Genomic DNA, 23,368 nt, shown 5'->3' with positions numbered 1-23,368 from the left:
GGAATAACCAAGTTTTCAGCAAGGCCCTCCCTGCAACTAGAAAGGACTTGGTCATCCTTGCTGAGTCAACCAATTTCCTTAGGGTTTTTGCTGGGTTTGTTGGTGTTCGCTTCCTGGTGGTTGTTCAAGGTCTCCTTGAGATCAAGTTATCCCCTTAAGCCTGCTTCGCCTTGTCTTTACAGTGTAGGCCACAGGCGGTTGCCTGTAAGTATCGGCCACCTTTTTTATATGTATTGGTCTTTTCTTTTTTGGTTGGGGCTGACCACCCCCATAATATAGTCAGCATTTTATTTTTAAAAAAAGTAATTTCTAAGGCCTTACCAAGCCCTTTTGATAAAGCCGGCAATGTTTTCCAAAAAAAAAAAAGTTCTCCATTTTGAAATTCCAAGTGCCATAGTTATTGTCATCAAACTTACTATGACAAGATGATAATATCATCATGCTTTGACATGGTCTTTGGCTAATGCTTCAATTGTGTTACCTTTGATGGTCTCTAATTGATGTTCACATGAAGATAGTTGTCCCATGGTCCAATGTGAATCATCAGCCTTCCTTATTGTTGTTTTGCCCAACATTTCTCCGAATTGCAAGGAAGCTTCATTCAAATTCAACACATCATTTATTCCTTGCGTTTGTTCAAGGAACTATCGCACAAACCTAAGAGCAAAGATTTATTATTGTTGTTGTGTCCAAGATTTTTCTCAATTCCAAAAACGTTTTGTCATTCAAACTCAACACATCATGTATTTCTTGCATTTGTTTAAGGAAGTATAGATTGATTGCCATAGAAAGTTATGAGTAAAGATTAAGATTTACCCCATAATAGTAGATTTGAAGATAGAACCTCCATTTGCTCTTTTTTGAAACAACGTGTGTGAGAAAGACACCTCGTGTGAAAGGCAAAGATTTGGTTTACATTTATAAGAAACCTCTATAAATAATGACACTTCTAAAAAATCCACATTTGGAAGAAGGTATGTTAAACAAAGGCCATGAGAGTGTATAATGAGATGGAGGCAAGAGACTTGTAGATAGCCTTGTATGGCCTTTTGCAAAGTTCCATCATTCTTGAGACTTCTTGCTTATAATGTATGACTTAGCATTTGCAATGAGTAACCTATTAGTTTTTTAAAATTAAATAAATATAAAAGCTGATTATATTAAGGGGTTGGTCAGACCCATCAAAAAGGTCATACAAAAAAGGGATGGAGGTGCATAGGACAGGCTATAACGCCCTCGGCCAATGCTCAGAAAGAAAACACACCTTAGGACGGCATGCATGCCCCTAAGGTCTTGAGGCAATCACTCACAATAGGGGAGTGATTGAGGGACAACTTGTCCCTCAAGTTGTTTTTAACCTAAGTTATCATCAACACTACCACGCTTCCAAACAGAATTGGCTCCCGAAAAATGATCTGATTGTGCAGTTCCCACATTGCCATAAGTGTTGCAGCTCTAATGTGAGGCCACACACATGTCAAGGTCAACGTGATAGCACCAATTTGCCCTAGCATGGCCAATTTCCAATTCTTATAGAGAAATGCCTCTTAACCCCCGCACTATGAATAGCAGTCTCCACATTTTTCTAGACAACACGCACCATAAGACAATTCCAAAAACTAACCTATTAATTAATTGTAGGTGTTGATCGGACTTGATTTCATATTCAAAAGTTGGTAGTGTGTAAGCATTTTTGCACTTGTTGTGTATGTGGAATGGTTGTTTGAGATGAGAGGATGGTGACCCTCCTTTTGAATTGGTGACACTAACTAATGGCAGTTATATGCACCATTTGAAGTTTAAAGTTGATTTATGGACAAGAGGAGAGGATGGGGTCCCACTTAGTAGATCCTAAGGGGTGAGGGTTACACCATGAATTGTCCATGAGAAAGAAGGATGGTGTGGCCATGACGAGATGAAAAGAGGGGGAGGGGGGGTGTGGGTGTGAGAGGTTGGGTTGTGAGAAGAGGTTCTAGATTTGAAGGGCATCTTTATAATTTCATAACCTTGCTTTTGCAAAGGCAAGAAGCTGAGAAGGGTTGGTGAAGGAATTTCTTTTCTCTAAAAAGAGTACCTTGTGTTGAAAGGTAAATAGTTTTTTTTTTTGCTGTAAACAAGTTCAAAATTGTATTACAGTGTCAAAAAGGATGAAAATACAAGAAAGGAAAAATTTAGTCTCCTATTGCAAGTAGAAGCTCAGGACTGTTGCAATTCATTCTCTTTGGACCTTCCATAGAACTTAGTAATTCTTAAAAGATAATCCAAAACCATGCTATAAAGCATGTGTTTTCTCCAACCCTTCTTGAATACAACATTTTATTAGATCTCTCTTTGGAGACATCTGATAAAACTGGAACGATACAGAGAAAAGGTAAAGAGTTTTGTTCCATCGTGTTCTTGCAAGGGGTAAAGATGCCTCGTAGAGAGGAGGGGGCTTACAGGTTTTGGAGATTTTCCTCTGTGCGGTAGTATTTAACATCACGAGCTTCTGCAGGGCCTCGAGGCATCGCACAACTAGCTAGGAGCGACTGGGGGGCAGGGGATTGCGGCAGGGGACTGCCGATCCCCACCTCAGGTTGGCAATCCTCTGTCGTCTCGAGTCGCACGTAGCTAGGGACACGCAAGCTTTCCCTACAGGAAGCAGCGTGGGATGTTGTTGGCATGTCTAAAGCTTCTTGTGCATGCATGCATGAGGTGGGAGGCGTGTGCGTGTGAACACGAGGAAGAGGGACGGATTTTGGGGGGGGGGGGCGGCGTGAGGAAAGAGGAGAGAAAATAAATAAATACAGATAAATAAATATAAATACAAAATAATAATAATAATAATATAATAATTATTATAGAAAGCAGAGGTTAACGGCGCAGAGGGGAGCGGCGCCGTGAAGGGTGACCGGGAGGGCCGGTGGGAAGGGGGAACGACGGGGTACAGCCGGTTGCTCACAACACAGCAAGCTGCTCTTCTTCTTCTTCTTCTTGAAAGCTTCAGCTTCCATGGCTGGTCCAGCTCCATCCCCATCCCCCCTTCCCCTTGCATCTCTGCGCTCCCTTCCCACCTCTTCATCGCCATAGCTCCCCCCTCCATCCCAAACATCTCAGTTACCTCGCCTTGCCACGGAATCCGGGACGCCTACACCACCACGGACGCTCCCCGCAACGCCAATTTGCAGTCATTGACGAGAGATTGGCAGGAGGACGAGACGACAGACTTCCTATTCTCTGCTTTCGTACAATGCACTGCTGAGACGTTGCCACCATCACTCTTTCTGCACGCAATGCTGCATTTTGAAACGCGCGCTTCCTGCTAGATTCAGTCCAAGAAGACGATCGAGCTGACTTCACAAGCTGCCTCGCCCCCTTGCAGCATGGGGAGTAACAGAGTTCGCTCCCATCAGCTCAGTAATGGCCTCTACGTTTCTGGCGCGCCTGATCAATACAAAGAAAGGCAGCCGACCATGACTTCTACCGCAATGCCATACACTGGAGGTGATATCAAGAAGTCCGGAGAGCTCGGGAAAATGTTCGATATCCCTGTGGAAGCCCCGAAGTCGAAAAAATCTGGCCCTCTTTCTAGCGGTGCTGCAAGAGCAGGTTCATTTCGTGCTGCATCTTCGAATTCAGGACCTTTGTCGGGAAGTAATCCTCAAAGATCGTACTCAAGTTCTCGTCCAAACTCTCGTCCAAACTCCGGTCCTCAGTCAGGGCCTTTGATAGGTCCGGGAGGAGTGAGTCGGCAAGGGTCTCATTCTGGGCCATTGTCCCGAAATGGTGACCCTGCTTCTGGCGTGAATCTCAAACACTCAGGTCCGCTTTCGTCAGGAGGAGCCCCAGGTATAGTTCGCCAGAATTCCGGTCCTTTGGCTCCAAATCTTCCAGCCACGGGCCTCATCACATCTGGTCCGATCTTATCCGGTCCTCTTTCTGCATCGGGAGCTTCCAGGAAATATTCAGGTCCCATCGATAGCGGTGCACCTGCGAAGCTCGGGAGTGGGCATTTTGCAAATAACCAGGCTGTCAACAAGCTCAGTCAAAATCAAAGCTCTTCTTTCTGGAGGACCTTCCCTCAAGTGATTTTGTGGACCGTTATACCTCTCTTTGTGATTGGCTTCTTTGCCGGCGGTTTCATCCTAGGCGCTGTCCACAATCCAATCCTATTGATCGTTGTAGTATGCCTTTTTGGTGCCGTATTAATGCTGCTCACGTGGAACACCTGCGTTGGAAAAGAGGCTGTCGTCGGATTTGTAGCCAACTATCCCGAAGTCGGGTTGAGTCAGGCTAAAGATGGCCAGTATGTTAAAGTTACAGGGGTAAGTTTCGTGTTTCTTCATATCGATGTTGCATTGAAAAGAAGGGGGGAAGTCTCATTTAAAAGATGGTGTCTTTCATGATTAATTTTCACCTAGTGTAACGCGTAAAGGGATTTTGTTTCATGCGCACTTGTAGAGGTTGTTGCTGCTTGTTCTTGTGGTACTGCATTCGTCTGAGATGCGTCACAAAAGTTAAGATGATATGCTTAGAGGGCAAGAGTGCAGAATGAGCTTGAGTCTGGCTCCAAATAATGAGAAGAAAAGCTGTATTTCAAAACACATGCTTGAGAATGAGGATAATTCTTTCTATCTTAACTTGTGCGTCGCCCTATCAGCTAGATGGTCTAAGAATTTTTTTGCTTAGTTGCTCATTTGTGAGAGACTAAAATGAAATTGTATTGTCTTCACAAGCAGTTGTAGCTTGAATGAAGAGAATGTGGACTACTTTTTGATTAGCCTTTCTCCTTTAGTGCTAGCCTTTGTCACGGCTGAGTTTGCCCATCACCTCCGGAGTGCCAACAGAAACTGAGTACAAAGACCTTTGTATAAATGGATGCTCAAGTATGTGTGGGTCTGTGAATTTGTATGTGTGAGAGCATATGTTTATACTATGGTCTACATCCACTGTTGGGCACTGATGACGTCAGTGGGGATGTCATAGTAGCTAGTCCCTGCTATGCGTGATGGAGTTTATGGTTTCAACCTTGTCAATTCATGAGATCGAAAGTGCACAGTGTTGTTACAGGATGAGTTTGGGCATGTTCCTGGATTCATCTAAATTAATTGTTGAGAATGAGGATCTTGGGTTGCTGTTGAGACTTAAATTGAGACTGCAATCAAAGGAATCACCCCAACAGGGTAAAGAGGCCCGACATGGGCTAAACTAGCCTACCTCCTAAACAGTGCTAAACTAAACAACCTATGTTCACCATCCTAGAATAATTCATCCTTGAAATTTTGTGGCTCAGTCCATGCCTTCTAGAAGGAAAGACTTGAGTGAGCCCATGTGGAGGGGAGGCATGTCATCGTGTGCAGTAGGTGAGGATATTCATTTGCAATGCTCATGGGCTGTGAATAATTATCTTCTTCAGGTGGATAAGATACTCCACGGATGCAGCTTATATGTATGCCTACTTCATATATATATATATATATAGAGAGAGAGAGACACACAGAGAGAGAGAGAGAGAGGGGGGGGGGCAGGGGCGGAGGGGGGGTGCAGGAGGAAGGGGGGGAGGGGGAGGGGGAGGGAGAGTGATGTGTAGGCTCTAGATGTGGGACGATGAATATCTCTAGAACATATGTCTGGCATGTGTATTTGTGTATAAGATTATATGTATATTTTATCATTTATAGTTTACAAATATTAATTATGCGCATTTTTCGGTGAAACTCCTCAGATTTTCAAATGTCTCTCTCCAAAACCGCCAGATTATCTCATAGGTTTTATGTACATACCTGGCTTTGCAAGCTGTGAATGTGTGTAACAATAGACAGAGCGAGAATATTAGTCACTTGAGGGATTCTTGAGACTGACTGCTTTTATAGAAGGCTCTTCAAGCATTGTGTGCCAAATGACAGTCCCGTTCAAGAAAGCCTCAAGAAAGAGGCCTTCGTGTTGTCATATGAAGCCCAGAGCAATTTTGATAATCTAAGGCAGCATTGATATCAACTTTGAACTTCCTTTCTTGTATGTCCAGATGTCTTGAAATTCTTTCTATCTTAAATGGTGCATTGCCCTATCAGCTAGATTTAGATTTAGATGCTCGTTTGGGAGAGACTAAATGAAATCGTTTGGACTTCACAAGCAGTTGTAGCTTGAATGAAGAGATTTGGACTACTTTTTGATTAGCCTTCTCCTTTAGTGCTAGCCTTCGTCATGGCTGAGTTTGCCCTTCACCTCCGGAGTGCCGATAGAAACGCAGTACGAAGACTTTGTATTAATTGATGCTCAAGTATGTGTGGGTGTGTGGATTTGTATGTGTGAGAGCATACTTTTATACTATGGTCTACACCCACTGTTGGGCACTGATGACGTCAGTGGGGATGTCATAGTAGCTAGTCCCTGCTATGCGTGATGGAGTTTATGGTTTTCAATCTTATGAGTGACTCTCATGAGATTGCAACTGCACTATGTTGTGTTTTTAGAGCATGAGTTTGGGAATGTTATTGGATTCATTTAGGTATATGCTTGTGCCGTCTTAGCGGACATGTAAATTTCACCTTGTGAAGTTTTCGTCCAAGTTGCGGCCTGCTGGTATTGCGATAATTCTTTCTATCTTAAATGGTGCATTGCCCTATCAACTAGATTTAGATTTAGATGCTCGTTTGGGAGAGACTAAAATAAAATCGTTTGGACTTCACAAGCAGTTGTAGCTTGAATGAAGGGATTTGAACTACTTTTTGATTAGCCTTCTCTTTTAGTGCTAGCCTTCGTCATGGCTGAGTTTGCCCTTCATCTCCGGAGTGCTGGCAGAAACTGAGTACGAAGACTTTGTATAAATTGATGCTCAAGTATGTGTGGGTGTGTGGATTTGTATGTGTGAGAGCATACTTTTATACTATGGTCTACACCCACTGTTGGGCGCTGATGACGTTAGTCGGGATGTCATAGTAGCTAGTACTTGCTATGCGTGATGGAGTTTATGGTTTTCAATCTTATGAGTGACTCTCGTGAGATTGAAACGGCACTATGTTGTGTTTTTAGAGGATGAGTTTGGGAATGTTCCTGGATTCATCTAGGTATATGCTTTTGCCGTATTAGCGGACATGCAAATTTCACCTTGTGAAGTTTTCGTCCAATTTGCGGCCTACTGGTATTGCGATAATTCTTTCCATCTTAAATGGTGCGTTGCCCTATCAGCTAGATTTAGATTTAGATGCTCGTTTGGGAGAGACTAAAATGAAATCGTTTGGACTTCACAAGCAGTTGTAGCTTGAATAAAGAGATTTGGACTACTTTTTGATTAGCCTTCTCCTTTAGTGCTAGCTGTCACGATCTGTGACGTATTCCTTTCTCTTTCTAGACTTATGGATGGTTTAATGAATGGACACTTGTGGAAGGGTATGACCTTTCGACGGGACACTTGCCCTTTCGACGGGACACTTCCTAATGAGGCATAACCCTTCACAAGAGACATTCTAATGAAGCGACATTCCTATTGTAATGTACCCTCTCATCAAGGGTCACACCCTTCACAAGGGGTACACCTCTTCATGCACATACCCTTTGGAGTACACACCTTTTCATGTGTGAGTCTTCACTTTCTATATAAGAGAGGCCCAATTGTATGGATGACACAACATCCACCCTACAGATATTCAAGCAATACAGTTATTCCTTGTTCTCTGCTATCTCAGTCTCCTTTCTCTTCCTTAGCATATTTCTAAATATAGTAAATCTAGGATTTCTTACAGTGGTATCAGAGCAAAATTCGCTCCTGCCTGTAGGAAATGCCCCCCACCTTCTAGCGCTGATCTGATACATTTTTGCCGCTAGAAGGACATCCGTGCACATTGTGCATGGAAGAGATGGAGAGGATGAGCGTAAAATTTTTTAACGCCTACCCGGCCTAAAGTCATCCTGGCCTCTCCATCTCCCTCACATCACAAGTTGATGTAAATGGAAACGACCAAAATCGTGTCTTTTCAGGTGCTTGGGCTGTCCCAAAACCAAGGGACGCACCTTTTCCACCATGGGACACACCTTTTGGTGACGAGTCTCGACTCCTCACTCATGGGACATACCCCATCGTGGGCAAAAGGACATACCTATTCATGCAGGGTCGCACCCCTTTTAACAATAGGGACATATCCCCTCATGAATAGGTGCACCTATTCCAAGGGTCACACCCCTTCGAATAGGCACACCTCCTAGGCCCCAAGTACCTACAAAAGGGTACCTAGAGGGGTAAAAAAGGGAAAAAAATTAAACCCATCCCCTACCCCTAGGTTTACCCTAGCTACCCTAGGGTTGAACTAAACCCCCAAATTAATTTTTGGGCAATTAACCCATTGGGCAGCCCCCAACGAAAAGAGGCGAACCTCTTTAATGCACCGTACGGATCTCGAGACACCCTGCGCAGCCAGCCGTACAGCCCTGCGCCATCATTTCCGTACCCCCCCTGCGCAGCCCACCGTACAGCCAGCCGTACAACCATTCACGCTGCCAGCCGTACAGCCGTACAGCCGTACAGCCGCACAGCCTGCGCTGCCAGTCCCTGTTTCGCGATTCACGCTGCCAGCCTGTTTGCTGCCAGCCCTTGCCTCGTCATTTTCGCTGACAGCCCCCCTTGCTATTTGCAGCCCTAGCCTTGCCCATTGCGGCCCTGGTTACCTGCCATTTCCTGACAGCCTGCAGCCCTCCCCTTGTTTCGCCATCTTTTCCTGCCAAATCAGCACCAGTTGCAGCTATTCGCGTGATGAAGACAGCCTGTTGACAGCCCGGACCAGACGAGCCTCGTTCTCTCCTCGCCAAACACTGCACAATGGACCTCCGGACAATGATTTGCAGCCGCCTTCTACGCAATAACTTGGCTAATTAAAGTATTGCCAGGTGGAGTCTTTCCAATCTGCTTTTTAAGGATTCTCTTTAACAAATTACAGCAAATGAAAGAATCCACATTAAAGCATGGAAACCCCTGGTAATTCACCCGGCCTTTCAAGGACACCTCAGGCATCTGCTACTACACAATATCGTGTTCAAATTGCACAGCCAGCCCATTTTGGAGCCTTTGCATCTTGGGTCTTCTGTGTCACGTGCCCTCCGAGTGGCTTGGATCACATCCTCTACCTTCTGCGTGAGGCACCTCAGTTACATTATTTCCTCAGCACAGTACAGGTTGTGTTCCACGAGACACGAAGATATCCGGAACATGATATTCCTCAGGAGTTTGCTGTTCATTTTTGGAGAGAATTTTACCCTTCACCTTCGGCATCTCCAGGGTACTCTCCACCTCCTTCAGCTCCCAGATATCCTCCTCTACAGGGTGAACCTTCTCCAAGTCAGTATTTACATTCTGAAGGCACTCCCTCTCCTGGATATCCTCCTCTTCCGATAGCAGCTCCTTAGATCCGTGGACTCTGCTACCTACCCCTGTCTTATCACGAGCAGTAACACCTTTTTCAGAATCTCCAGTGTTACCTCTGACAGGACCTCCCTTACCAGATTTCCACGGGTGGTTCCATCCTACCTCCCCTGCCCCCTCCAAAATGAGCAACCTCAGGGAGCAGCCCGAATCCTCTTTCAGGAATGGTACAAACTAGAGCGCAAGTTCGCGCTTTTCTCACAGGGATTTCCGACATGTCGCACCGCTCGCGTGAAGCCTCTCCAGAGATTAAAGAATCAAGTCCCAAAAAACCCCCTGAAGGCAACGTCCAAAGCGAATCTCTATTGCAACTTCAAATATCTCAGCTTCAGGACAGCATCTCCGACTTGGTTCAAAAAGTTCAACAACTCCAAGATTCTCGAAGTCCAGCACATACAGAGGACGACGTGACGCAACCCGATGACGATGCGGACTCTTTTCCACCAGAGGTAGAAAACACTGAACTGCGTACTCTCTACCGATTACTTCAAGCTTCCAAAATAAAACTACTTGACGTCAAACTTCCGGAAGCCTACACTGGTCAACGCAATCGCCGAATAGTTGACCAATGGCTCGCTAAAATGCGCATGTATTTTGACACTGTTGACCTCATTGAAGGCAAAAAGATGGCCTTGGCAGCCTCCCTCCTAAAGGATACAGCATTTCTATGGTGGCAAAGACGCTTAAAGGACGGAAAAAGTGTGTTAACATGGGAACGTTTTGAACACGTGCTCCGTAAGCAGTTTATACCTGCCAATGCGGACTTCCAAGCACGTTCAAAACTCCGACAGTTGGAGCAAACGGGTTCCCTGTCTTCCTATATCTCTCAGTTCACCACATTGGTGCTGGAGATTGATGGTTTAACTGAGGATGATCGTCTTCATGCTTTCATCTCAGGCCTAAATCCCTCGTTACGCATTGATGTTCTTAAAGCAAACATCACCACCACAGATGGCGCTATTGCTTACGCAGAGCGCATTACAGATTTCCTAAACACAGGGAAGCAGAGTGCTAATCGCACACAGAACTCTCCTATGGCCAAAGGTGCTCGCCCTCAAGATAACACCAGGTTTCGGAAAAACTTCGGTAATCAAGGTCCGCGACAGTCTCAAGATCCCCAGAAGCCTCAGAAATCATTTGCTGGATTCCAACAGAAGCACTCTTCCAAGGATCGTGTTTTTTCTTCTTCACAAAGTCATTACCGACATCCCCAACATAAAGGTGCGGCCACTGACAAGAAGAACAACTCCAGCTCAAAAGGACTTTGTACCATCTGTACCGGAGACCATAGATGGTTCGATTGTCCCAAGCGACCAAAGCAAAATTCTAATATGGAACCTAGCACTTCCCCAAAAGAAGATGCTACCTCAGCACAAGACAAGAAAGGCAAAGCTATTCGAATGGCGAATACCATCCACCTGAGCCTTGCCAGCAACCCCGAACCTTCCCTGGCCACTCAAGTACTTTGTGTTCAAGGATCGATTCGTGGAACAACGGTCACCATCCTCATCAACAGTGGCTGTTCTCATAATTTCCTAGCCAGTTCTGTGGTCGATAAACTTCGGTTGACCACCAGTCCTAGCCTCATGGACTATCAAATTGAACTCGCAAATGGAACAACTTTCTTGTGCAACACCAGGATCAAAAACTTGTCTTTTCGCATCCAACATTATATGGACAAGTTGAACTTCGACATTATGCCTCTTTCTCGGTACGATGTCATACTCGGACAACAATGGCTCTACGACTATGATCCATCAATCAGTTTTCGCAGCCATACTATCCAGTTTGTCCACCAGGGAAAACTTATTGAGCTAACTGGTTCTAGGGACTCTCCTTCAACCCCAGTTGCCTCTGCCCTACAAGTAAAGAAGTGGGTTCGTAAACGCCAAGCAAAGACTTCACTTCTGTTGGTTACGGCCGTAGAGGAGACACCAACAAAGGATCCTCCTGAATACCTCAACCAACCTTTTTTCCAGCCTTACCTGGACCTTTTTCCATAGGAATTGCCAAAGCAGTTGCCACCTCGACGACCAGTGGATCACCCAATCGAACTTCTTCCCGGCAGTAATCCACCGTCGAAACCTCCTTATCGGGTTTCTTACACTCAAAATGAAGAAATCCAAAGACAGGTCATCGAACTACTCGACAAAGGTCACATTCGGCCCAGTCGCAGCCCTTTCGGATCTCCTGTACTACTTGTGGAAAAAAAGAACAAGTCTATGCGCCTCTGCATCGACTACCGAGCCCTCAACAAGCTCACTATCAAAAACAAGTATCCATTGCCTCGCATTGATGACCTCTTCGATCAACTTCTACATGCAATACAATTCTCCAAGATTGATCTTCGTTCAGGTTATCATCAAATATGCATACGAGAAGGTGATGAGTACAAGACAGCTTTTCGAACAAAGTATGGACACTATGAATGTTTGGTCATGCCTTTTGGGTTAAACAATGCCCCGGCCACATTCATGACATTAATGAACGACATCTTCAGGCCTTTCCTCGATAAGTTCGTCATCGTTTACCTTGATGACATCCTCGTTTTCAGCAGATCCCTACATGAGCACAAACAACATCTTCACCAAGTTTTTGAAGTTCTCCGCGCAAATTCTCTCTACATCAACATTGAGAAGAGTGAGTTCTTCAAGACCCAACTTGAATATTTGGGACATGTTATTTCTGCTCAAGGTATCTCTGTGGATCCCAAGAAGGTCGAGGTAATCCGAAACTGGCTTACTCCTAAGAATGTTCATGATGTCCGCTCTTTTCTCGGATTGGCAAACTTCTACCATACAAAGGTCTATCAGTTTTCCGAAATCGCAGCTCCTATGTCCGAATTATTGAAAAGCACAGCAATTTTTCAGTGGCTTCCCGAAACAGAGTATAGTTTCCAACAACTCAAGCAAGCACTCACTACCACACCAGTTATGGCTATTGCTGACCAAATCTTCCGTTTGAGGTCATGACCGACACTTCCGACATCGCTACAGGAGCAGTCTTGATGCAAGAAGGCAGAGTTATTGCTTTTGACAGCCATAAACATTCTGATATCCAAACCTGATATCCGGTTTATGATAAGGAGTTTCTTGCTGTTGTACATGCTTATCGCTCTTGGAAACATTATCTCATGGGAGCCGACTCTGTGGTCAAAACAGACCATCACTCTTTAAAGTACATCTTTACTCAGCCAGTCATGAACGCTCGACAAGCACGCTGGGTTGAGTTTCTGGCCAACTTTCACATGACCATTGAGTACATTCCAGGACTACGCAATGTAGTTGCAGATGCTCTCAGCAGGTTACCTCTAGCATCAGCCATGGTAATCTCTACATTATCTGTGGATGTTTCGAATTCATTCAAAGGAAAGTATTTCAATGATAAAGACTTCGGCACAGCAATACAGGTTCTTTCAAAAGATCAACCTTCGACTTCCGAATAGAAGATTTTCTCATCCTATTCTTATACGGACGACCTTCTGTATTATCAAGATCGCGTCTGTGTACCACATGACAAGGATGTTCGACGTCTTTTGTTAAAAGAGCATCATGTAGTTCCTTATGTTGCCCATCCATGCATCAATAAGACTTATCGGTTACTCAGTGCAACATACTACTGGCCTCAGATGAAAAGCGATGTCATCAAAATGGTTACATCTTGCTTATCTTGTCAACAAATGAAAGCAAGTCGACGATTTCCAACAGGACTTCTTCAGCCTCTTCCAGTTCCAACTGAAAGGTGGGAAAGTATTTCCATGGATTTCATTACAACACTACCACGATCCTCCAGAGGTAACACTCAGATCATGGTAATTGTTGATCGCTTGTCCAAAATGGCACACTTTGTTGCTTGCAAAAGCAGTGCACAGGCCCCGGGCATAGCCAAACTCTTTATACAACACATCTTCCGACACCATGGATTACCCAAGAATATCATATCCGACAGAGATCCTAAGTTTACCAGTCACTTTTGGATTTCACTGTTCGAATCTTTGGGTACAACTCTACTGTTCAGTTTAGCTTACCACCCAGAATCAGATGGCCAGACTGAAAGAGTCAACCAAGTTCTGAAAGAAATGCTTCGACATTATGTTCAGTCACGCCTCACAGCCTGGGAAGAGTATCTACCACTCCTTGAGTTTGCTTATAATAACTCTTTCCATAGTGCCATCAGCATGACTCCATTTCAAGCAGCTTATGGACACACTCCGATTGTACCAACAAATTTTGTACTTCAACATCGAGTGGCCCTAGCTGATCAACTGGTTCAAGAAATGCAAGACATTTTACTGCAAGTCAGGGATCATATGCGAAAAGCGCAAGAGCGGTATCAACGGTCTGCCAACAAACATAGACGTCACCTGAAATTTAACACTGGTGACATGGTGCTATTATTTGTAGCCCCACATCGCTATAAGACGGTTAAGTCTGTGTTTCCTAAGTTGCGACCAAGATACTATGGACCTTTCCGGATCGTCAAGAAAAATTCACCTTTAAGTTATAAATTGGAATTACCACCATCATGGGGTAAAATCCATCCAACATTTCATATTTCTTGGCTAAAGACGTATATTCCAGGCGATGAAGCAGTTCCTCCTGCAGGTGATTATGTCCCAGAAATCGAAGACGATTATGTTCTCCTTATTCCTGAGCGTATTCTGGACCATCGACAGCGAGAGACTCGACATCGACTTATCACGGAATTCCTTGTTCTTTGGCGAGATCTGGACGACTCCGACGCTACTTGGCAGTCTGATGAAGACTTACAGCAATACCCTGATCTTTTACAGCAGTATTTTCAGAATCTACCATGATATTTTCTACATCAGTTCATTATCTCCACCAGGGTCTTCTTTTGAGTGGGAGGGGATGTCACGATCTGTGACGTATTCCTTTCTCTTTCTAGACTTATGGATGGTTTAATGAATGGACACTTGTGGAAGGGTATGACCTTTCGACGGGACACTTGCCCTTTCGACGGGACACTTCCTAATGAGGCATAACCCTTCACAAGAGACATTCTAATGAAGCGACATTCCTATTGTAATGTACCCTCTCATCAAGGGTCACACCCTTCACAAGGGGTACACACCTCTTCATGCACATACCCTTTGGAGTACACACCTTTTCATGTGTGACTCTTCACTCTCTATATAAGAGAGGCCCGATTGTATGGATGACACAACATCCACCCTACAGATATTCAAGCAATACAGTTATTCCTTGTTCTCTGCTATCTCAGTCTCCTTTCTGTTCCTTAGCATATTTCTAAATATAGTAAATCTAGGATTTCTTACACTAGCCTTCGTCATGGCTGAGTTTGCCCTTCACCTCCGTAGTGCCGACAGAAACTCAGTACGAAGACTTTGTATAAATTGATGCTCAAGTATGTGTGGGTGTGTGGATTTGTATATGTGAGAGCATACTTTTATACTATGGTCTACACCCACTGTTGGGCACTAATGACGTCAGTGGGGATGTCATAGTGGCTAGTCCCTGCTATGCGTGATGGAGTTTATGGTTTTCGATCTTATGAGTGACTCTCGTGAGATTGAAACTGCACTATGTTGTGTTTTTAGAGGATGAGTTTGGGAATGTTCTTGGATTCATCTAGGTATATGTTCAGATGTCTCGAAACCCATTCAATTCCCCCAAAGACGCAATATCATGCAGAATATAAATACACCATAGGATACAAACAAAAGGGTAATAGCTCATATGCATACAAACTGTGAAAGATATGCGCCTTGTGGTGACTATGGCAGGTTGACCCACCAAGGAATTGATGCGTCACTCCAAATTGATCCATCTAGCTCTTTATATGGCTTAATGTACTATTAATGAAAACATGAACTTGCTTGGGGGCTGAAATATTACTAGTGAAAAATCAGACGCCTTTCAGCTCATCATGTTTGTGGGCTTGTTTGAACCTCATTTTCTCATTATTTGTTTGGCGTGCCTTTTGACCCTAGAATGGTTGAATCAAGTGGTGAAGAACTAAAAGAACTTCCCATCAATAGGTCAGTGTCCTCCTTCACCCTTGGTAGCCTAAAACCAACGAATGACCTCAACCAAGGCTGGAGAGGCTTAAGTACGTAGTCCCGACGCCATAGTGCGCATGAACAGAGTCAATGGTTCTATACTTGCGAGTGACTAAAATGGCAGGTCTTTTTTCTTTCGCGTTGTAAGATTGGAACTATGGAGGTATATGCGAAAGCGAAATTTCTTTCAAGCTCTTGAATAGTGCTCACAAACTGTCCCATGACTAGCTTGAAATACAATGAATGGTGCAGGAAGGATCATGCCATTGCATCATGCAAATGAGTGATATCAAGCATCCATTATGGCTTAAATTATCATGGACAAATGATCAAAGCATGATGTCGTTGGTGAATGATGCTTTAACTTTTGCTGCCGTCTCTAAAAAAAAGTCCCCAGAGAAAAGAACTCTCTATTAGAAAAACTTTAGAAAACGATATACAGATCAGCTATCTATGGGACGCTTGACCAATCAAAATGGGCTTCTGGCTGCTTCTTGGGATCCCAGCGCACTGCCTAGGTGCTAGCAATCAGGGCAGAGGGTTATACAACTAGCAGATTCGTTGATCCGTGAGTTAAAAAAATGCATGTGGGCCATGCCTTACAGGAATACTCCCGCCTTTTGGTGGTCTTCTTTGACCCCTCTATGCCTTGCTCCCAAGTGACTTGTAAGGTATATATGACATCATGCCAGATGTTGAAGTCTCTGCTTTGTGTATTCCAGACAGCTGCATTATGTTACTGGTCTAGCCAAATTGTACTTTGCTTTCACACTTGTGTGATGCTGCTACAATTCAAACACACTATTTGTCCTTGACTAGATGTGTGTGTATGGTCAGGGATGCCAGACATAATTTGTCTACTCTGAATCTAGCTTTGTCTGTATATTCTGATAAGGTTGAATGTTTGTGCTGTGAACAGGTTTGAATTACTCGTTGTAATACTTTTTCTGCCTGCCTTGTTCCAGGTGGTAACCTGTGGGAGTATGCCCCTTGAATCATCCTATCAGAGAGTGAGTAGATGTGTCTATACATCTTCTGGAGTCTATGAATATAGAGATTTGAAGGCTAAGCCTGCCAGACCCAAACATCGAATCTTTACTTGGGGATTGAGATATTTGGAGGTCAGTAAACTGCTTCCAATTTGTATTTTACAATTAAAAAAATCGAAAGTCTTCTATGGTTAATGGTTCTATGTACTTCCTGAAAACTTTGATAATCAAATGGCAGTATTCAGGGCTCTCGTATGCTGTGCTTTCATTGTTGAAAACACCAATTTTAGAAAGCTCATAGTTGCGCCATGTTTGCAGCGACATGTAGTCGATTTCTATATATCGGACTTCCAGTCTGGATTGAGAGCTCTCGTAAAAGCTGGTTATGGCGCAACCGTAACACCGTATGTGGAGGAGAATACAATCGTAGACGTTGGCAACAAAAATAGAGAACCCCCTTCAAATTTCATGCGGTGGCTTGCTGAGCGCAACTTATCTAGAGACGACCGAGTAATGAGACTAAAGGAAGGGTATGTCTCTACCTTGCTTGTTCTTGAAAGGATGAAACTAATTAAGGAGGTTCCAATATCCAAGAGTTTGAACTAGAGGAATGTTGATGTCTTGATGGCAGGTATATTAAGGAAGGAAGCACAGTAACCGTCATGGGAGTGGTCCAAAGGAACGATAATGTATTGATGATTGTGCCCCCTTCAGAGCCTGTCTCCACGGGTTGTCAGTGGGGAAGGTTTCTTCTGCCTGCTAATCTGGATGGAATAATCTTGAGATGTGAAGATAACTCAAAGGCCGATGTTATACCAGTCTGAAGTAGATATGTTTAATTAAGGTGACCTAGTTAGCTTTTTGAACAGGTATCTAACTGCCGTTTTGAATAAATCATTTTCCTGATTGTCTTGGTATTACACTTCAGTAAGCGGAAAGCCGTTTGCACCATAGTTTATGTTGCTACGACTCGAGTATTGCTATTGCAGAGGGTGCAGCATGACCAGTTGACACTTATATCATGAGTATGGCAGCCATAAGCTGGCCAAATTTTTGTGAGCTTTGAAGGTATACAAGCAACTACTTCCTGGAATAAATACAGAGATTCGCAAACTGGCTCCAGCTTGGCAGTTGGCTGTTGCTCTGCCTTTCATTTCTCGGCGAGTTTGACAAGCTGGGAATGACTAGGTAATTGCAAGGCTCCAAGTTCCACAATGGTATAGCGAGCATGAAGCGGTGACTCTGCCCTTCTGAAGGCATCCTTACTAGTTAGATTTGGCAAACCCATCCAATGGTTAAGCCATAATTTGCAGCCTATTACCTTGTATGATAGCTTGGAGATATACCGAAGTAGCGAGGGCCTTTTACATAGGGAGGGTGGCTGGCTTTACACAGTCCTATTGTGTAAATTACAAATAGTTGGTGATGTGGTGTAATATCAATATTTGGTGTACATATATGTACTAGGAGCACTGGCAACTGGTCTGGTAGCAAGTAAAAAGGATACATTTTGATATGTGGAATTGAGGCGTTTCACTACTGAGCCATGGTGTATTCCAACGAGGTGCTACTAGGTGGCAGTGTGCTCCCTTGACACATACTTCTTGCCTTTATTTGTATCATCTGGAAATTGGCATTTGCATATGTGAGATGCTTTTTAAATACAGTACGTGCCTGTTACAGAATTGTTGAGTTTGTAGTTGTATTTGTGGACAAGTTGACCAAGTGTTGAAGTTGTGGATTAGACAACTGGTAGTTCGTAGTTTTCAATTTTTTGGTCAGCTCTAAAAAAGCAGTGCGAACTTTACTTGATTGTTTTTCTTTAGAGATGCTTATTCTGGACCTGATACCTTTTAAAGTACTGTATTTTTTCTATAGAGGGTTCTTAAAGTATTGTATTATAAGAAACATTTCTAATGTGGACTACTTTTTGATTAGCCTTCTCCTTTAGTGGTATCCTTTGTCATGGCTGAGTCTGCCTTTCACCTCCAGAGTGTCGACAGAAACTCAATACGAAGACCTTTGTATAAATGGATGCTCAAGTATGTGTGGGTGTGGATTTGTATGTGTGAGAGCATATGTTTATACTAAGGTCTACACCCACTGTTGTGCGCTGATGACGTCAGTAGGGATGCAATAGTAGCCAGTCCCTGCTATGTGTGATGGAGTTTATGGTTTCAACCTTGTGAATGATTATCATAAGATTGAAACTGCACTATGTGTTTTTAGAGGATGAGTTTGGCATTCAATTGATAGCATGTATCTGGTGTCCTCAAGTTCGTAGTTCTTCAGTATTTCTTGGAAAAACAATGTCCTGATTACTTGATTGTTTCCATTAGCATTAAGGTTTTTAGGGTTTGGTACATTCTAAAGTAGTGCCGACAGAAACTCACTACCAAGGCCTTTGTATAAATGGATGCTCAAGTATGTGTGGGTGTGTGGATTTGTATGTGTGAGAGCATATGTTTATACTACGGTCTACACTCACTGGGGATGTAATAGTAGCTAGTCCCTGCTATGCGTGATGGATATATGGTTTCAACCTTTAAATGACTATCATGAGATTGAAACTGCACATTGTGATGTGTTTTTAGAGGAGGAGTTTGGGCCTGTTCCTGGATTCATCTAGATATATGTTCTATCAAAAGCATTTCTTCAGATATATGTGGCAAGCTTTGCAGGCCTTTGTAGTACATCCAATTGATAGCATTTCTTCTACTATGTCTGGTAGCTTCTGAGGCTATGAGAGAATGCCCGAGTTTGAGGTCATTTTTTATTGATCTGCGCCCATCAGCAGTGACATTATTGATACGAGCAAGATATTCAGGTGTCTGTGACATCCATTCTCTATTCTTCTTTGACCGCTTCTCTGCATGTCCTCAGCATTCCACTCATAAATTGGCTTTCTTTTGGGCGGAAATTCGGCCAGATCAATAGAATCAGCATCAAGTTCTTGAAGGATTTTCAACGCTTCAATACCAACATGAAGAGTATCAATCAGCAACATAATCTTTAAAAGCACCATAATATGGCCATCAAAAGGAATGCTCAAACCTCCAACACAGAATGCACGACAGCGCCAATACTCATTGGAATGCCACCACTGAAGTGAGAAACAGAAACATGAACACTCTTTGCCGCAACACCCGAAAATCAACACCAATCCTAGAAGAAATATTAAGAGTACCAAGTCCATTATTGTGGACACGTGTAGCCTCGTCGTTTGTTCCCATGCGTTTGGTCTGTTGTGGACGATAGATTGTTGGATGGTGCAACATTCGTTTTGGGAAGATCGTCGTGTGCTAGTGCTGTCGTTCGTCACGAACGCTTCTTATTTCGTCCAGATTTTTGGTTGTTATAAGTTTTGGTTGGTCTGCATGCCGAGGCAGTTGTTGCTTGGATACTTAGCTGGCGTATTGTGAGTTCGATTTTGCGTAATCTTTGTACAATGGCCAAGTCGTGTGAATCGATGGACACCGGCAGTAGTTCTTTCCAGAAAGGCAATGGTGGTCTTTGTTCTGTTTGTTCTCTTGATTTCACGTTCTTTTGTTTAATGCTGTTTCTAGTTTCGTATGTTCATTGCTCTGTTTTTTGAGTCATCGAAACGTTCTTTGCACGCAGAAATCTTGAAGCGTTATCCCGACAAGCAGGTGGATGCCATAGCTCACGATGCCACGTCTCCTGCTGAAGGTGATGGCCAATTGTATTTTCGTTTGTGCTTGTCTTTTTTGCAGATCGTGAAGTCTCTGACCGTTGCATGTTTTCAGTTCAATCGGAAGAGCACGAGATCTCCGAGAAGAAAGAGAGCGATTCGGGAAGGGAAAAAGAAAGTGACTGTGTCGGATAATTGTAAGTTTAATCATCAGGGTTCGTGTTGATGCATGGTACATTGTGCCACTCGCCATCGTTTCAACCTTTTGTATTCATTTGGGCGGATTTCACTGATAGAGCGTTTCCAGGTTGATGCTCTCTTTATTGCTTCGTAATTTGTGTGTTGGCTGCCTTTTTGGACCTGCGTTTTGAGTGTTGTCTAAAAAACCCATTCCGACAGAGGAAGCTGTAGTGCAGTGAATCCCGTGTTTCATCGAGTCCTTTCTGCGTTTTGTATTTTCAGAATTGCGATGCACGCTCCTTGACATATCTGGAGAAATGCACTGCACACACCTGACTCCAGTTCTCGTGTGACTTCGCGCAAACGGCCTTCCTATCTCGCGTTCCTGATACTGTTACGGAAGTTAAGGTTTTCAACGTTGTATCGATTCATAATACTTCATGGGTACGCACTGAGTAATGGATAACAGTCAGTCATACGATATAATGGGGTATACCAGAAGCGTTGTGTTTTAAATTGTTACTCACTTTTTGTTCTTTGAATATTAGTACGCAATGTCTCCAAAGACCTGGCAATCGGAAAGTCGTTGCAAAGATCACGATTTGCTTAAGACGCCCCTCGAAGATTAAATCGAGGAACTAAAGTAGATACTATTATGGTCATATTATTAAGGATGCAATTCCTATTGTAGCTAGTAATCGATGTGGAATATACTTTGACCTTGCCATGTCTTATTTTGCACTTGCATTCAACCAATTCATCACGCACATCTTGCAATAAATTTGTTTTTAAGCATCTTACTTAGTGTGGACAACTTTTTCTTTACTAACAAGAAACTATCATCTTAAAACAAATTTTATTTCAAGCATGTTTATTAGGCTAAATCAAAGCTCAATGTTGTCATTTTAAAAGTGGTCTGACAACCACCTTTGGCTTGCACCACAACACTAGTCCAACGCCAAATTCTTACTCTTCATGCAATTGTACATTTCAGCAAGCCTAGGTGACAACAATAAGCGGTAGAATCTCTCCCAAGTGAATGCCGTTGATGGGATTCATAGGCACTAGTAGGACAAGTAATGGCTTGTTAAACGAAGCTGGCCATTCAAGGGCACGGATTCTTGCAGATTTTGCACATGCTAATAGCCCGAGTTTACCAATCTCAGAGTTGTCCGAATTTATCTCTCATCGCTTTGCTTTCGAAGGCAAAGTGCTTGCGAAGTATGGCACATACAAGATGTTAGATGCAAAGTATCGTGTCTTCTTGCAAAAGTTGATTTGACAGATAAGACATTGTTGTGAAATAGTAACTTTGCACGCTCCACAAGCATACGTTAAAACCAACTGAAGGACATCCTCGATGTTGACAATTTTTATTGGATCGAAGGACCAATTGTAAGTACAAAGAAGAATGCTGAAGGAGGCACATCTTCATTGATGCTAGTCGTGGATGCAACCACAAGCATACTAAAAGTTGAGAGTCATACATTGGCGAGATTTTACTAGTTCCAAACCAACCACTTCATGTGTACACTCCATGGATTGCACATTGAGTCCTTGTGGAGTAGCATTCACCGCCGTCATGAACACTATTGCCTTCGATACAGTGAAAGTGGACATGGAGGGATCATCAATTGACACAATCATTATTGCAGACGAACCCAATCCCGAGGATCGTTCTACAGTAAGTGCAACTTAATTTTGGAACTTGTATTAAATTATTAGCAACACTCGCAGACTTTACTAAACGAAATCCAATTGTAGCTGACATTTGTAGCAGAGCGGTGCAACACCTTATCACATTTGATCCAAGAATTTCTTGATGAGGAGATTGTTATGTATGTTGCCAAAAACGTATCGTACATGTAGGCACGAAAGAGCTTGGCTGTCTATGACTTCACCATTCTCGCGAAAGTCCCCGATGAAGGTGAGCTTCATGATGACTTGACTGCATCTTTCGCAAGCTAAGTGGCATTTTTTGGATATTTCAAAAATGTACATGACTACACTGTGCATTTGTGTTAACACTTTAATATGCATCATGATAACCAACTTGTGTTTGCATTGTAGCTTAATGGAGTGCTTCATTTGGTTGATTTAAACAAACCCATGATTGAGTTCGAGTGTGTCTCCTGTGGTGGAACACGTGTGACTCGTGACTCAAACAAACCGTATTGTTTCGCTTGCAATGCATCACAAACAATATTGAGGATCTCGTCATTGAGAGCAGTAGTGCAAACATGAAGGGGACCAAGTCAGAGTACTTTTGCGCGGAGAGTTTGTGGAGCGTTTTTTAGAATTCCATAATCGCATCCTTCCAGCTACTCGGTCAATGCTAATGCGAACCCATCCATCTGGCTTATTTACAGTGAACAGTTCAAGCTTATTCACTGCCTTCTAGAAGCTTGCACAAAACAAAAAGAGTATGGAGTACATGTCTAAATAAAACTTCGTGACAACCCTTTGTCAAAGGATTACAGATTGTCAAACTTTGCATTGTACTGTGCTATGTACTCCGCTATGGAAGCAACAGATAATATCAATGTAACCAAGAAACTTAATAAGATTAACTTGCAATACAATATCGAAACACTAATCAAATTGTTACACTTCGACATTGCGACATCAATAACAATTTTGTATGGCGATCACCACTTGGTTTGCAACCACAAGATAGACATGAACGCATTTCAGAAGCCCAAATGCAAAAGTACTTTGCACTTCATCAAGGGCGCTGCTACATGATTGCTTATCTCGTGCTGCATCAATATGCTCTACATCATTCATTTTGTTAGGGCTCAAACAAAACAAAGTAACCGAGCTGATGAAAGCCACTTCTAGCCACATTACTATTCCCAAGTTCATGTACTTACATGACGAGGGAAGCCCAGCAATAATATATCCTCTAGTAGCCCTACCTGAAAAGAGGAAATACCCTGAACGACATGAAATGGAGCTGTCAAAATTGATCCAAGAAAACCGTGAAGCTCCCGCAATAGATATAGCTTTCCTTTTCAAGTCACTACATGGAAACGCTCCTCACAACAGTAATGCAGTTGCAAAAAAAGTGTACAGGTTAAGAGCAAGTGCTAACTTGCATTGTTCCTTGCAAA

The 23,368-nt window shown here is 43.2% G+C and overlaps 1 protein-coding gene across 1 annotated transcript; it reads left to right on the top strand.

Annotated features, from left to right (window-relative positions):
* The first annotated feature begins 2,990 nt into the window (after positions 1–2,990).
* On the top strand, positions 2,991–18,084 carry LOC147881308 (protein SHOU4-like). Its single transcript, XM_087369769.1, has 4 exons — positions 2,991–4,304; positions 16,400–16,555; positions 16,742–16,953; positions 17,055–18,084. The coding sequence occupies exons 1-4, from the start codon at positions 3,363–3,365 to the stop codon at positions 17,245–17,247; spliced, it is 1,503 nt and encodes a 500-aa protein (XP_087225895.1). The 5' UTR covers positions 2,991–3,362; the 3' UTR covers positions 17,248–18,084.
* The last annotated feature ends 5,284 nt before the right edge of the window (positions 18,085–23,368 follow it).

This window comes from Dipteris shenzhenensis, chromosome 31 (assembly GCF_047967505.1).
Source record: "Dipteris shenzhenensis isolate YYH24624 ecotype China chromosome 31, Dip_SZ_1.0, whole genome shotgun sequence".
NCBI classification, from domain to species: Eukaryota; Viridiplantae; Streptophyta; class Polypodiopsida; order Gleicheniales; family Dipteridaceae; genus Dipteris; species Dipteris shenzhenensis.
The sequence above is the reverse complement of the archived record's forward strand: the minus strand, read 5'-3'. Positions and strand labels throughout refer to the sequence as shown.

Bases quoted from the DNA above. Each gene is read 5' to 3' on its own strand.
- LOC147881308 (XM_087369769.1), top strand. From the start codon at position 3,363: ATGGGGAGTAACAGAGTTCGCTCCCATCAGCTCAGTAATGGCCTCTAC. The intron at 16,556-16,741 runs GTCAGTAAACTG...CCATGTTTGCAG, and splicing joins GGGGATTGAGATATTTGGAG to CGACATGTAGTCGATTTCTA. The intron at 16,954-17,054 runs GTATGTCTCTAC...TCTTGATGGCAG, and splicing joins GTAATGAGACTAAAGGAAGG to GTATATTAAGGAAGGAAGCA.